We start from the raw sequence: 16,344 nt of genomic DNA on the forward strand, positions 1-16,344 counted from the left end.
TTGTGTTCTGAAGATGAACGAAAGTCTTACGGGTTTGGAACGACATAAAGGTGAGTAATTAATGACAGAATTTTCATTTTTGGATGAACTAACCCTTTAAGCAATTTCATTTCAACATCTTTCTTAAAAAAGGTTTTTGTGAATCTGGCCTGTGATTTTTTTTTTTTTTTTTTTTTTCCTGATCCAGTTGAATAAAAAGCTAAACAATACAAGCAATTGAGCATCAAGACTGTGGAATCTCACACCTGAACAAGTACTGTACATGTCTGACTTTGCTTTGCATATTTTAAGTAAATATGTAGTACATTAAATAAAGAAAATGTCAGAAAATAACTTCTGTTATACAGCAGAACAACAACCATTTTATCTTTTATTTTGGTATGTGACATAGCTGGTAGATTTAGGTAATCTTTTGTTGTTATTTATATTATCAGCCATATTTCTATGTTGTTCAGTTCTGGTGAGGATGTCCAACGGGCCAGTGTGATCATCAACCTGCCAATCCTGGTGCGTCAGAACCCAGCAGAGACCTTCCGCAGGGTGGTGCCAAAAGTCAGGGTAGGCCAAACCATGTTTCTTTTATTGCTTTTTGGTCTTGATATCCTTCTATTACTTCTTGATATGTGATGTTGAATGATCATACAGATGTGAATGATCATACAGAACTCCCTCTTCTACCGCCAACAGGAAGTGCTTCATGTAGCTGGGGCGGATATGCAGCTTGCCGCAGCAGGATCTTTCCTGACCGTCCTCCAAGATGACATTGTCCTCATCCAGACACACACCCACTCAATCTTGCAGATAGTTCTCCTAAATCTTGACCACAGGGACACAGGTTGCTATTCTTTGTAAAGCTCCTGTAGAAAGTATATACAATACATTTCATTAATTTTGGATTTTCCCCAACTTTTTTTCAGCCTTTTTGAAATAATTTGAAATCTTTTGATTGGAAGATGATTTAACATACACTACCATTAAAAAATCGGGTCAGTAAGATTTGTTGTTGTTGTTGTTGAAAGAAATGTATACTTTTATTCAACAAGAATGCATTAAATTAAAAACCTGAAAAAAATCTTACTGACCCCAGACTTTTGAATGGTAGGGTATGCCAGAGTGAAATATGCACATTTCTGCACATCATGGACACTGATAGATACTTTATCTCTATTTTTAATAGTGGTCAGCAATGCTTGGTTGGAGACGTTGCTGTCAGCAATCGATGCTTTACCAAAGGAAACTATCAGGCAAGAGGTAACGACAGCTGCATTATTTCTCCTGCCTGTCATTTCTAAACCTATAGGATATGTCTTAGGAATCAGTAGTTAGTAAGAATTAAAATGAAGTTTGCTTTGGTTGGTTGTCTGCACAGATTCTAAGTCCTCTATTGTCGAAACATCAGCTCTCCCAGTCTGTCCCGGCTCGTCTGGCCAGCTGTCGCATTTTAGGAAAAGTTGTTGGCAAGTTTGAGTCATCAATGTGAGTTCTACAGTTTAAACACCACTCCACTTGACCGATCAAATAAGAGGACAGGAACAAACTTATGAAATTCCTAATATAGAATTATTTTCGTCTTAAAGTAAATTATGCTCAAGTCGAAAAATTGAAAATACACTTTCCCCTGGTTTCACAGTCTTAAGCTAGTCCCAGACTAAAATGCATGTTTAAGCTGTTTTAACTGAAAGCAACTTGCACTGACATATCTTAAAATGTGTCAGTATCATTGTTTTGTCTCAAGATGCACATCAGTATAAGGCACGTTTATAAAAGCTACTTAAATTTCCCAATTAAACTAAGGCCTAGTCCTGGCTTAATCTAAGCCCTGACTGTAAAACCAGGCTTTTGTTGCTTGTTTGCTGACTTAAAATGTCTACTGTGGCTTCTCTCTGCAGAGTGAAGAAAGACCTTTTGCCACTGATAAGGTCGTTATGCCAGGACGTAGAGTACGAGGTGCGCGCCTGCATGTGTCGCCAGCTGGAGAACATCACCAGGGGAATTGGGTAAAAAGATATAAAGCAGAGAGACATTTCAGTATTTGAATATCTAATGTTGCTTAGTCTGAATGGCTTACTCCTGTATGGAAAAGTCCTGACCTTGATTCAAAGACTTTAGATAGAATACTATGCAGAAAAACACAGTATATTGTATCATGTTAGTATAATGTAAATATCAAGTGTATATTATTTTAATTAGAAGTTAGATAAATTCTTAATTTTCTTCCATTTTATTAAAAACTTTATTATTTTTGCTGCTTCTTCCAAATGTGAGACATTTCCACTAACATTTAAATCTAGGGATGCGCTGTGACAGACTGATGCTTAAACTTAAAAGGTTAGTGTCAAAAATGAAAATTCTGTCATTAATTACTCACCCTCATGTCGTTCCAAACCCGTAAGACCTTCGTTCATCTTGGGAACACAAATTAAGATAGTTTTGATAAAATCAGATGGCTCAGTGAGGCCTCCATTGCCAGCAAGATAATCAACACTTTCAGATGCCCAGAAAGCTACTAAAGACATATTTAAAACAGTTCATGTGACTACAGTGGTTCAACCTTTTTGTGTGCCAAAAAACAAAATAACGACTTTATTCAACAATATCTAGTGATTGTCGATTTCAAAACACTTCTTCATGAAGCTTCAAAGCTTTACAAATCTTTTGTTTTTAATCACTGCTTCGAAGAATGTATCAAACTACCAAAGTCATGCCCCCCAGTGGTGAACCATTGAAATTTCGGAACACTTATGACGTAACGAAGCCTTGTTTACTGAAATCACGTGACTTTGGCAGTTTGATACTCGCTCCGAACCACTGCCAATCCTGGTGTTTTGAAATCACCCATCACTAGATATTGTTGAATAAAGTCGTTATTTTGTTTTTTTTGGTGCACAAAAAGTATTCTCATCGCTTCATAACATCAAGGTTGAACCACTGTAGTTACATGAACTGTTTTAAATATGTCTTTAGTAGCTTTCTGGGCATCTGAAAGTGTTAATTATCTTGCTGGCAATGGAGGCCTCACTGAGCCATCGGATTTTATCAAAAATATCATAATTTGTGTTTCGAAGATCAACAAAGGTCTTACGGGTGTGGAACGACAGGAGAGTGAGTAATTAATGACAGAATTTTCATTTTTGGGTGAACTAACCCTTTAAACACTTCTTTGGTTATAATAAAGTTGAGGAAGAAGTCTAAGGTCTTGTGCAAGCTTCATTGATTTGTTCTGATAGAAGTAACGCCTGTGGTAAACATTTATGTGTTTGTTTTTATCAAAATGAACATTGTCAGTATGATAAGCTTATCTGTATTTGCTTTGTCCCAGACTGGACCACACTAAGGCTGAAGTACTCCCTGAACTGGTTGAGCTGGCCCAAGATGAAGCCAGTACTGTGAGACTTGCAGCTTTCGACACCATCATCAACCTCTTAGAGATGTTTGACAGTGGTAAGCCACTCGCAGCCCTTTTTGAATTAGTTTGATTCTTATGTTAGTTGTTTTATTAAAACAAAAAGGACTCCTGTCTGCTTACTGTCCTATCATAAAAAAGGCAATTCATGTCAATTATTTAACTGGTATTTTAATAAAAATGTATTCTTCATATGTGGATAAATATATTGTTGTTTATTGTTTGTTTGAATATATTAAAGGGTTAGTTCACCCAAAAATGAAATTTATGTCATTAATTACTCTCCCTCATGTCGTTCCAAACCCGTAAGACCTTCGTTCATCTTTGGAACACAAATTAAGATATTTTTGATGAAATCCGAAAGGTATTTGAACCACACATAGGCAGCAACGTCATTGCACAGGATGAAATTGTTGAATAAAGTTGTTATTTTTGTTTTGTTTTTGGCACAAAAAGTATTCTCATCACTTCATAAAATTAAGGTTGAACCACTGTAGACACGTGGGCTATTTTAACGATGTATTTGCTACCTCGTTGGGCCTTAAAAGGTGCAATGATGTTGCTGCCTATGTGTGGTTCAGATACCTCTTGGATTTCATCAAAAATATCCTAAATTGTGTTCCAAAGATGAACGAAGGTCTTACGGGTGTGGAACAACATGAGGGTGAGTAATTAATGACAGAATTTTCATTTTTGTGTGAACTAACCATTTAAACTAACAAAAATGAAGCTCATTTTTAAAGGATATTATGTTAAAGGGATAGTTCACCCAAAATTGAAAATTCTGTCATCATTTACTCACCCTCATATTGTTCCAAACCTGTAAAAATGTCTTTGTTCTGCTGAACACAAAGGAAGATATTTTGAAGAAAGTTTGTAACCAGGCCGCTTTGGGGCACCATTGACTTCCATAGTAGGAAAAAAAAAATACTATGGAAGTCAATGGTGCCCCAGAACTGTTCAGTTTCCCATGTTCTTTAAAATATCTTCCTTTGTGTTCAACATAACAAAACATTTATACAGGTTTGGAACAACCTGAGGGTGTGTAAGTGATGACAGAATTTTCATTTTTAGGTGAACTATCCGTTTATTATCAGCTTTTCTGCTGTGGAAGTCAGATAATCTGAAATACAGTTAAATTACAGAGAAACGGAGAGGTGTCACACTTGGGTGAATGCATTTGCACTTCCTGTTGCTTCACAGAGTACTGTTTGAAACACATGCTGTGTACCTGCTCATATCATCAGACACAGCTCCTTTCTATTTCCATATCTTAAGCTCTTTGTTTTGCGTGCTGGGACATCAGATTCAGATACTGGCAAGTGGCTCTTTTGTGTTGAAACATGTCTCACACTCTTTCTCTGTCAGCATCTCACCCTCCCTTCTTTTCTTTCACCCTCTTTCACAGATGACAGGACTTGTGTCATATTTCCCTTGGTGAAGGCATTCTGTGAAAAATGCTTCAAAGGGGATGAGGCAGTGCTGGCCTCCTTGTCCTTCCAGTATGGAAAGCTTTGTCACGGGCTCTCAGGTCAGTGTCAGTTTTCTTTTTTATGTCTTTCTGAAATATTTTAGGATTACAGTCATGTCATGGAATTTTGTACCTTTTGTTTGAACAGAGTCTTTTACTGATGAGCAGCACCTCTGGTTTCTGGAGTTTTATAAGAAGCTGTGCTGCCTGGGTCTGCAGCATGAAAATGGACATTGTGAGAGCCAGCCCTACCCACTGGAGCTAGAGAACAAATATGCCCTAGTGCGCAGGAATTGTGCCTACAACTTTCCTGTGAGTTTCCCTGCTTTACATCCATAAATGTTTTGGTCTGAAGTCTTCAAAGGTGAAATGTGTTTAAAGTACTTTGTACTATCCCAAGTATATTTGCAGAGCCATTTTAAGAGTGTAAACACTGTTGCTCTGTGGTGCTTTTAAATCATTACACCAAGTATGCGCTTTAAAAGTTAGATTTCAGTCAGGCTAAAGCAATAAATTGTATTTTTAAAATGTCATGTAGGCACTCAAATCATACCAATCTGTAGATAATGTGTAGAAAACCTACTGTAGATAATCCAATCAGAGCTTTTCTTCATCCAGCATGTAAACACGTTAATTCAGAATACAGGTGGTTTTGGCATTGAGCTCTTTTTTCATTTCATCCTTCAAATATTCAGTCTAGAATATGTCCTTTAGTTTATTGTAAGTATTAATGAATGCTTTTTAAAAGTTCTAAGGACACTTTTAAAAAAAAAAAAAAAAAGTTTTCAGAATATTTTAATGATTTGAAAGCCTTTTGACCAACCAATATTTTCAGACACAATCATCTATTTTTAACGTCTGTCAGTGGAGGCAAAGACTTCTGGAATAGCTCAATAGCTCATTTGAGGAAATCAGACCTCCGACTGCTCCGTCATCAATGTCTGAAGTGCTCCTTTGTTGTTAGTGTGGTTATATATAGCAGCAGTCACTCAGAATAAGTTTGCAGTCTGAGATGAAGGTGACTGAAAGTTATGTCTATGAAACTCATTTTAAATGACTCAAGTAGATCATATAGTCTGCTCATTTTTCAGAGTGGTTTTCATTAAAGGACCAGTTCACCCAAAAATGAAAATTGTGTCATCATTTACTTACTTGAGCTTTTAAGAGTGACACAAAACATGATAAAAGTGTCATAAAAGTAGTCTTTATGACTTTATGTACATTATATATAAGTTATTCACTGATGATGTTTCCTTCCAGTGGTCTGCAACTGGTTCACTGACTCATTGAATTCAACTTAAAAGAACAATTTGGTCACCAATCATCATGTATCGCTACTTCTCTCATTAAAGGATTAGTTCACTTCAGAATAAAAATTTCCTGATAATTTACTCACCCCTATGTCATCCAAGATGTTCATGTCTTTCTTTCTTCAGTCGAAAAGAAATTAAGGTTTTTGATGAAAACATTCCAGGATTTTTCTCCATATAGTGGACTTCAGTGGGGTTCACTGGGTGGAAGGTCCAAATTGCAGTTTCAGTGCAGCTTCAAAGGGCTCTAGACGATTCCAGATGAGGAATAAGGATCTTATCTAGTGAAACGATCAGTCTTTTTTTTTTTTTTAATAAAAATGTATATACTTTTTAACCACAAATGCTCGTCTTGCACTGCAATCCGCCACGCATTACGTAATCATGTTGGAAAGGTCACGCATGGCTTATGCGGAAGTACCGCGGTAGGGCGAAAAAACTAATCTAATTTTCTGTTTTGTGGTTAAAATGTATATATATATATATATTTATTTTTTTATTTTTTTTAGAAAATGACCAATCATTTCGCTAGATAATACCCTTATTCCTCGTCTGGGATTATGTAGAGCTCTTTGAAGCTGCACTGAAACTGCAATTTGGACCTTTCACCTGGTGAACCCGGTGAAGTCCAACATATAGAGAAAAATCCTGGAATGTTTTCAAAAACCTTAATTTCTTTTTGACTGAAGAAAGACATGAACATCTTGGATGACATGGGGTGAGTAAATTATCAGGAAATTTTCATTCAGAAGTGAACTAATCCTTTAACTTTCATGAATGCGCTAATATCAAGATTTTCATTAAATGACAAATTAAATTTTATTTTGTTCCCCTTGTATGACTTTTTATAATACTTTAATGGTGTTTCTATTGTCATTTTGGTGCTTGACAGCCACAGTTCTGATTCACTTTCAATATATTGAAATAGAATGGCCAGTAATTTTTATTTTTGTCTGAACTGCACTATTGTTTCAAAGTTTGGGGTTGGTAAGATTTTTTAAAAATGTTTTTCTCACCAAGGCTGTGTTTATTTGATAAAAAATACTGCAGTACTATGAAATATTATTACAGTTTAAGAAAATGTTTTCTATTTGAATATATTTTAATGTCATTTATTCCTATGATTGCAAAGATGAATTTTCAGTAGCCATTACTCCATTCTTTAGTGTCACATTCTAATCATTCTGATATGCAGATTAGGTTATCGAGAAACATTTCTTATTATTATCAATTTTGAAAACAGTTGTTCTGCTTAATATTTTTATGTAAACCGTGATACATCTTTTATTCAGAATTCTTTGATAAATAGCACATTTAAAATTACAGCATTTATTTTAAATATTTTTTGTAATGATGTAAAAGTCTTTACTGTCACTTTTGATCAATTTATTGCGTCTTTGCTGAATTAAAAGTTTTAGTTTCTTTAAAAAAAATCATAACAACCCCAAACTTTTGAACATTAGTATATAGTATGTTTTTAAGGTTACTTTCTGGGATAATTCATGAGCATATTGTTTTGTGACTGGACTCTTGGATTTCTTTCTCTGTATTTATTTGCAGGCCATAGTGTTATTTGCAGATCCAAACCACTTCCTGTCTGAATTATATCGTACCTTCTCAAGTCTCTGTCATGATCCTGAGATTTCAGTGCGAAGGACGGCAGCTGGTGGTTTCCATGAGGTACAAATTTTCTCTCATTTTTGTCACGGTACACAGTGAGACTCACATTTTGAGAGATAACAATGCCTCTGTTCAGAATGCACAGTACCATCTTCTCTAATTCCTCTGCATTAGGTGGTCAAATTGCTAGGCCCAAATGTGCATTACGTACACAAAGAGCTAATCACTTTGCTGCAGGATGATTCATTAGAGGTGAGTCCTGAAAAAAGGTTTGTGTGTATGTGTGTGTTTGTTTATTAAAAAAGCTTTCAGCTGTCTGTGACAGCTTCAGTCAGCACAGCCATTTCCTTGGCACACTATGCTGTGCAAGACATGGCAACTTTCTTCACAGAAAGATTTGATCTTTCTCAAGACCTTTTTCTCATTCAGAGTGATTCTCTACTGACTGCTGAGTTCACATGAACAAATAGCCATCTGACCATTCAAAACCTCCTTATCGCAAGGCCAACTTTGCTTATGTAACCTCTTTATTTGGATGCCTATTAGTTAGAAAAGAAATGAAGTATGTGAAGAAGATTATTTGTTATCTTTGTAATGTATTAACAAAAATGAGCTACTTGTAGACCTTAAAGGTGAAGTGTGTCATTTCTGCACAACTAGCGTCACTAAATGGAACTGCAAAAATAATTACAGGTTTCCTAAACACTTCCCCAGTCTACAATTTGTCACACCATTGACTGCTCAAACAAATAGAGCAATGTTTTGATTTTGCTAATTTGTAGGCCTGTCACGATAGTCGATATATCGACTTATCGCACGATATATGAACATGACCTCGATAATTTTTGGTGACACGATATATTGCCCATTATGTTTACACAAAAATAAATGTCACCGACATTTTGCCGATCGTGCTGCCTCTGTCATCTTGTCTGCTCTCCAAGGTGAAAGCGGGGCTCAGGCAGCTCCTTTATACACAGAGCTGACATCGACAGGCGGAAAAATGCGCCATTTGAGTTGTTATAGTGTTTTCCTGACAACTACAGACAGTTTGGAAGAATAAGTGCAAATGCACTCTGTTTCCGCAATTCACTGGTGCAAATATACACATAACAGTGCGAAATGGTGCACACTCACAGCTAGTTTCACACAGGACGCGGCAGTCATGAGTGTCTAGCTCGTTTTCATAGGGAACGCGTTTTTGCATTCCACGGCACCGTTTTTCCATGGAAACGTGTTTGTTTGACTGTTGCACTCGCTTCTTAACCAGCATCTCGTGCACTTGAAAGTGTGTAGGCCTACTTGCATTATTATGCTGTTATAATATGATTATATATTCAGTGGCATAGAATGTTCTTAAAATGACAATAATATCGCATATCGCAATTATTTCTGGGGCAATATATCGCACAACAAAAAGTAGTTATCATGACAGGCCTACTCATTTGAATTATTTGATATTTGAAAATGACTTTAGCGTTAAAAGTTACACACCAGACTACCAAAAATTCACGACATGCACCAGACATACAATGCCTGTGTGTGTGTGTTTGGGGGCGCGTACACAAGTGTGTGAGCCTTTGCGGAGGTTGCATGCAACTGTGTAGGATGAATGAATTCATTGCACCTCCCTAGCCGAGGCTAGGAGTGTGGCATTGTTTATTCTGTCATGATTCTCTGAGCGGTGTTAGTCACACACCGCATTAGCATCCACTATAGTGCAAAGCTCTCTGAGCCATCAGACATACAGTAGTGATTTCATGATTAATGATGATGGAAACCGAACATTATAGACTATCTATTATAGTCAGTGATCTCACACCAGCTTATGTCTAATTTTAGAAACATGGGGTTGCTAGAAATGTGTTTCTGAAACATCTGATGATAAAAAGGCTTTGTTGATCTGAAGGACTTAGATTAGCATTAGCTCAATGCTTTTGAATCTGCAGGTACTGGATGCTCTGTTGAACAATCTTCAGGAGACTTTAGAGCTGGCCACTTCCAGAGGGGAAGGAGCAGGACCTGAGAGCAAGGTACCAGCTAAAATTTTTGATGCTTTTAGGTAGCATTATCTTTTGTGTGAATTTTTTTTTTTTTTTTTTTTAGATTCTTAGCCTGACCTCCAATGTTTATGGTCCTAGCAGTGATAAATCAATTAAAAAAATGTACAAATAATTTTTTTTTTTTTTTAACTTTTATTTATTTATTTTTTTAAATCATCTCCCTCTACCACTTCACTTCCTGTCAGGACAAAAATGCCAAAAATAAATCTAAAATAATAATAAGTTATTATAATAATAATAATAATAATAAATAATTATAATTATATTACATGTTCTTTTTTTAAGTAAGTTATTTTTTCTTTTGAGCTAATAGCAAAATGGCAAATCACCATTACCACACACAATTCAGTGCCACTCGTTTTCAAGTTCGTTCCACTTCAAAGACAGCATGATCAGCTGTTAAAATTATTCAGGGATTTGTGAAGGTCTTTTTGCTCTTTCTCACCCCATTCATTCTACCTCTCTTTCTCTTGCTTTCTCTCACTCTTTTTTTCCAACGTCTCGTCAATAATTACAGGGTGCGTGGGCAGCTATGACGTGTCTTAAAATGAATCGTTACTCATGAAACATACATTTGAATGCAGAAATAAGATGTGTCTAACTGATATAAAGCGACAACCCTTTGTTTTAAAGGCACAATATGTAAAATCTTTGCAGTAAAATATCCAAAAACCACTGGGCCAGTGTTATATATTTTGTTCAGTTGAGTACTTACAATATCCCAAATGTTTCCAACTATTTGTAAATTGTGAGAAAATCACGATTTGTGCGGGAGTCGCCTGTCTCGGTTACCAGTTATATTTTGTAGAAACCATGGAAACACCAAAGACGCTTTAATAGGCTATATTCCATGTTTTATTAGACAAGGGAACAACTGTTTGGTTACATTTATAGACAGAAAACAAATTATTGTTATATAGCTCAACACGTTTAGTCTTATTGTTTAAATCTAGTTTAATTTTCTTGATTTCGAGAGTATCATGCTTTTACCATGCCTCAGAGAAAAACTATTTTGTCAAGTAGCTAAGTAATGCAGCATTTTCTCCATCATACAATATATTTTAAAATTAATTATGTCATTTGTCAAAACAAGCCACCCAGCATTTATTAATGATATTCTAAAATTGATCTAGCTTACTGAAGTGTGCAACAAGTGTCTCATAGCAGCTGCCGAGTGAATGAGTAACGTTATAACATAATTTTCAACATACACAAATGTATATAATATGATAATAAGCGCTGTGTTACCTCATACGCTTGACCGGAAGAAGCGAAGCCACTGTTCGCGAGGCGTGTGTCGCGTTCGTCTCTCATTAGTAATCGCTCTAGCGGCCTCGTTTAGCTCCAAGTCTAACAGGACTCGCCCTGCTCTGCTTCATACTACAGTAACGTTAATAATCTTATCCATGAACATGATTCTTCTTTTCCACTGACTGTGAGGTGAAGACGACATCTCCCAAGATTCCACGCTCAAACTCGGCGTCATCGAGCTACGCCTTTGTTTTGAATAGGCGACCTCTAGCGATGAAAAATTTATATATTGTAGCTTTAAACTACCATTTAAAAGTTTGGGTTTGGTCAGATTTTTTAATTAAGTCTCATATGCTCATCAAGGCTGCATTTATTAGATTGAAAAATATAGTAAAACAGTAATATTATGAAATATTATTACAATGGAAAATAGCTGTTTAGCTACTTTAATACATTTTACAATGTAATTTATTTCTGTGATGGCAAAGCTGAATTTTCAGTAGCCATCACTCCAGTCTTCAGTGTCACATGATCCTTCAGAAACCATTATAATATGCTGATTTGGTGCTCAATAAATATTTCTTATTATTATCAATGTTAAAAATAGTTGTGCTGTGTAATGTTTTTGTGGAAACTGATACTTTTCAGGATTCACTGATGATGAATAGAAAGTTAAAATGAACAGCATTTCAATTTTTTTTTTGTAACAATGTAAAAGACTTTTAATGTTACTTTTGATCAATTTAATGTGTTCTTGCTGAATAAAAGTACTAATTTCTTAAAAAATCTTACTGACCCTAAACTTTTGAACAGTAATGTATGTCTCACTCTCACCCTAACAGCAGGTGAACATACCGGACTTGGTGCCTGCTTTGGTGGCGGCGGAACAGAAAGCGGCATCCTCGCTGCACTGGCGGGGTCATGAGAAACTCCTACAGTGCTACTCCTGTCTGCCCCGTGTTATCTCTGGAGACCAGATCTACTTCCGCTTCTTTCAGAGAATGTTTAACATCATCACTACAACTGTAAACTTCTTACACACACACTCCTGCCTGTATATCCTGTCAATTGTAATTGTGTTTCATCTGTCCTTTTGTTTACACTGTTCTAGAATGTTCTGCCAGTCCAGCGAGAAGCAGTCAGGACATTATGTGTGTTCTTGCGCTATAACCGCAAACAGGAACAGCGGCAAGAGATAATCAGCAAAATAAAGCAAGGTAAAAAAGCAAGATCTGCTTATTTCTGTGAATGAGATTCAGTAATTGTAGTTGGTCAAGACTGTTTTTTTCTTCTGAACTTAAGAGCTTGCTCAAGGTAGAAGCTACTGGAACAGGCTTCGCTATCTGGACCTGTGTGAGATTACAATAGACCTCTTCTCCAAGTCGTATTTTTGCAAACATTTCCTTATACCAGCGCTTGAGTTGGTCAGTGACCCTGTGGCCAATGTCAGGTGAACAGCTCACTTTTTTTTTACATTTGTTATTGCGTCCTTTTTCACTGTGCCATGAATTTTAATTGTTAACACAATAAACATTCTGGCAGGTACAAACTCTGTTATATGTTGCCCAAACTGAGATCCACCATCAGACCAACAGACAAACATCTACTTCAGCAGCTGGAGTTCTGTGTGCGGAAATTGTTGTGCCGTGAGAAGGATAAAGATGTAGTGGTAACTTTGCGTAAGGTGAGGCTCTCATTACTAAGGAGCGGTGGTCACATTAGCAAAGTTTCTGCAAAATGTAACGGGCAATAAAGATCCATTGTCTATTGTCAATAGTGTAGCGACATATGAAGCACAGCTCACTGAGAAGTCACTTTCAAACCAAACAGCTTTTTGTTGGTCAACGTGGCAAATTCATTTGATCAACTTGAATCCATCGCAAAATCATTTGCACTCAGGCAAAATTTTAGATTGTGTGGATTCCGAGTGAAAAATTTACTGAATAATAGTAAATGTGACTGCAAATTTAGTTTTTTGTAAAGACTTTTTCATATATTAAATATCATTTCATTAATTAGAAGTAATTACATTTTTTAAACTGGATTATTATGTTTTCTTAGACAGTTTTGGAGCTGGACAAAATGGACATTACAGAGCCGGTATGAAAGATCTGTGACTTTAACCCTTTCCATTAAGTTGTTCTGACACTTTTTATACACCACAGCGGTCTTCTTGTTTTGAACATGAGTGTTGAAATAACTCTTCATATTTATAGTATCATAAAAGGCATGAAAGAGAGCTCTTGGACCAAAAAAAGGAGAAGGAGGAGACTCTTTTACTTGAAATGGTGAGAGATTTACCCTTTTTTGATCCTTTTATGAAGACAAGTTATGCTAGTTATGGTTTCTTAAAAGGGTTAGTTCACCCTTCGAAGAAACTTTAAAAGGTTAGTTCACCCAAAAATGAAATTTCTGTCATTAATTACTCATCCTCATGTCGTTCCACACCCATAAGACTTTCGTTCATCTTCGGAACACAAATTAAGATATTTTGGGTGAATTCCCAGAATTTTTTTTAATCCCTCATAGAAAGCAACGTAATTACCACATTCAGAGTCCAGAAATGTAGTAAAGACATCATTAAAATAGTGACTGCAGTGGTTCAACCTTAATGTTATGAAGTGACTTATGAACACTTCCAGGTTCTGCATCAGAACTCCGACTCAGTATTAGCCGACGCTGTACACATGAGCAGCACGACACATGCGTGTGCTGCTGAGGCAGGAGCCGGCCAATAATGAGCTGGCTTTCTGACATAGAACCTGGAAGTGCTGAACGTAAACAGTGTGTGAGAATGACACAGATATTGTTGAATAAATTAATTATTTTTATTTTGTTTTTGCGCACAAAAAGTATTCTCGTCGCTTCATAACATTCAGGTTGAACCACTAGTCATGTTTACTATTTTAACGATGTCTTTACTACCTTTCTGGATCTTGACAGTAGTACTTACGTTGCTTTCTATGGGGGATAAAAAAACCTCTCGGATTTCATCAAAAATATATAAATTTGTGTTCTAAAGATGAACAAAGGTTTTACGGGTGTGGAACATCATGAGGGTGAGTAATTAATGACAGAAATTTCATTTTTGGGTGAACTAACCCTTTAACTGATCTGGCCTGAAAAGCCCATGTAAATATGGGATGTCAAGTATATTTAACTTTCAGAATAAACAAGACAAAAATGAAATTTTAAATGTTGCGGTGTTGTGTTTGTGGTTTTGTAACACATAGGAACTGCTAGAAAGACAGCAGAGTGAGGCCAAACTAACTGGAGATAAACAGTCTGAGAAGAAACGTGAGTGACGTTCATTCAGGCACCTTCTCTTTTAAATATTGGATGTTTTTGTTCTAGCATACTAGTGTAAATCTATGAATGATCACTTTTTTGTTTGTAATGCAGAACGAGACAGCAAGTCAGGCTTGTCTGGTAGTAAAGGAATGTCAGCATCTACATTAGGAGCAACATCATCCAATTCTACTGGTTAGCATCCTCCTCTGATATACAATAATGTTAATGGAGTTATGAAAATAAATAGCAGAAACATTTGTTTTATCATATACACTATTTTCAAAAGTTTGGGGTCAGTAAGATTTTTTTTAAAAGAAATGAATACTTATGTTCAGTGTTGATGCATTAAAAAGTTAGTTATAGATGTTTATAGTATTATAATACTATTTTATAAGATGTTTATATTACAAAATAATCACTAAATTACAAATAAATGCTGTTCTTTTGAACTTTCTAGATTTTTAAAATTAACCCCTTAAACCCGAAGTACTTTGAAATGAGTCCAAAATCCACATAATCCATTGTGTCAATCACAAGATATTCCTCATGGAGGGGTGTATAGGGGAACTTCACCAAAAAAATTGTCCTCCTACCTTATTTCCTTTCTGAGTTATTGCATGTCAAATAAGAAAGATATGTAAAATTTCCCTTGAGCACACTTTCTTTGTCTTTTATCAGCAGTTTCTCAGCATAAGAATGTCAAAATGTAATGATTTTTTTTTCTAAAAATGTAAAGCTAAAAAAAGTTTTTGACTCTCCTTGCTATGAGTCTGTATGTCACTCAGAAAAAAACAACTCTAAAAATGTCTTTAGGGCTTAATCAAAGAATCAAAGGAAAAAAAAAAAAGTACAACAGTACAACGCTTATCGAACATTGATAAGAAATGTTTCTTGAGCACCAAATCAGCATGTTAAAATAATTTCTGAATAATCATGTTAACCCTGAAGACTGGAGTACTGAAAATTTAGCTTTGCTATCAGAGGAATAAATTACATTACAATAAATTACATACAAAATATTAAAATACAAGACAGTTATTTTTAAATAGTAATAATATTTCACAATATTACTGTTTCTACTGTATTACTGATCAAATAAAAGCAGCCTTGGTGAGCATAAGAGACTTCTTTTAAAAACATTTAAAAAATCTTACCGACCCCAAACTTTTGAACGGTAGTGTGCATGAACATGCAGGAAACTACTGCAATAATTATTATATGTTATTATATTTTCATATTAATTTTTATTTTATTTAACATTACAAATGACATAAAAAAATGAAACATTTTCTGAAAGTTTCAGAATTGGTAGGTGCTTATTTTCCCAACACTGATAACATCGATAATGTTTTCAGGTAAGGAGATGCGGAGGGCCAAACTAGCTCGCAGTCGTTCCCTCAGCGGCCATCCTACGACACCCAAGATGACAAACCCAGACAAAACCTTGTACGTAACATAATCGTCTCATCACTCTTGTGTTGCTATTGCAGTGGATTACACCAGCTGAGTTCTGTCTGGCTTTTGAAATTTTATCATGAATTGATCCATCACCAGTACTTTCATTGCCGTACAAACTGCATTTATATTCACAATTTTCTCTTCAGAAAAGTGAAGGATTCAGGAAGTTGCCCTGTATCGGGAAAGAGTCCTATGCTACCATTAAATGGTAACTAATAGAATTTCATCATTTTTAATGACGTATGCTCCTTGCCTTCAAATTTCCGTTATTTACCAGTTCTCTTTTCCAGACGATAACCTTCGACCGCACCACTTCAATGTTGCTTCTTCAATCTCCTCCACCCCATCATCCTCCTCCATGCCCGTCCTGATCCGCAGCAACACAAGCAGCTCTGTGGATCACCGGAGTAACGGGAATAAAGACACACAGTCTAGGAAGCTCTCTGTGTACGTCTTTCCTGAATAGACTTATGAGAT

At 35.9% G+C, this 16,344-nt stretch overlaps 1 protein-coding gene across 2 annotated transcripts in view; it reads left to right on the forward strand.

Annotated features, from left to right (window-relative positions):
• ppp4r4 (protein phosphatase 4, regulatory subunit 4) overlaps positions 1-16,344 on the forward strand; it is a 28,258-nt gene that overhangs the window by 11,223 nt on the left and 691 nt on the right. Inside the window, exons 3-25 of one of the 2 annotated variants that reach the window (XM_051875453.1) lie at positions 188-253; positions 456-558; positions 688-835; positions 1,178-1,251; positions 1,370-1,476; positions 1,890-1,997; positions 3,320-3,441; positions 4,812-4,934; positions 5,023-5,186; positions 7,745-7,864; positions 7,979-8,056; positions 9,754-9,837; positions 11,961-12,143; positions 12,230-12,335; positions 12,421-12,568; positions 12,661-12,802; positions 13,180-13,218; positions 13,335-13,406; positions 14,352-14,415; positions 14,521-14,601; positions 15,765-15,855; positions 16,014-16,075; positions 16,158-16,314. In XM_051875453.1, coding sequence (XP_051731413.1) covers positions 715-835; positions 1,178-1,251; positions 1,370-1,476; positions 1,890-1,997; positions 3,320-3,441; positions 4,812-4,934; positions 5,023-5,186; positions 7,745-7,864; positions 7,979-8,056; positions 9,754-9,837; positions 11,961-12,143; positions 12,230-12,335; positions 12,421-12,568; positions 12,661-12,802; positions 13,180-13,218; positions 13,335-13,406; positions 14,352-14,415; positions 14,521-14,601; positions 15,765-15,855; positions 16,014-16,075; positions 16,158-16,314 — 2,246 coding nt within the window. In that variant the 5' untranslated portion in view covers positions 188-253; positions 456-558; positions 688-714. The remainder of the gene's footprint in view (positions 1-187; positions 254-455; positions 559-687; positions 836-1,177; positions 1,252-1,369; positions 1,477-1,889; positions 1,998-3,319; positions 3,442-4,811; positions 4,935-5,022; positions 5,187-7,744; positions 7,865-7,978; positions 8,057-9,753; positions 9,838-11,960; positions 12,144-12,229; positions 12,336-12,420; positions 12,569-12,660; positions 12,803-13,179; positions 13,219-13,334; positions 13,407-14,351; positions 14,416-14,520; positions 14,602-15,764; positions 15,856-16,013; positions 16,076-16,157; positions 16,315-16,344) is intronic. The other variant, XM_051875452.1, reaches the window with a different exon arrangement.

Source organism: Ctenopharyngodon idella, chromosome 20 (genome assembly GCF_019924925.1).
Source record: "Ctenopharyngodon idella isolate HZGC_01 chromosome 20, HZGC01, whole genome shotgun sequence".
Taxonomy (NCBI): Eukaryota; Metazoa; Chordata; class Actinopteri; order Cypriniformes; family Xenocyprididae; genus Ctenopharyngodon; species Ctenopharyngodon idella.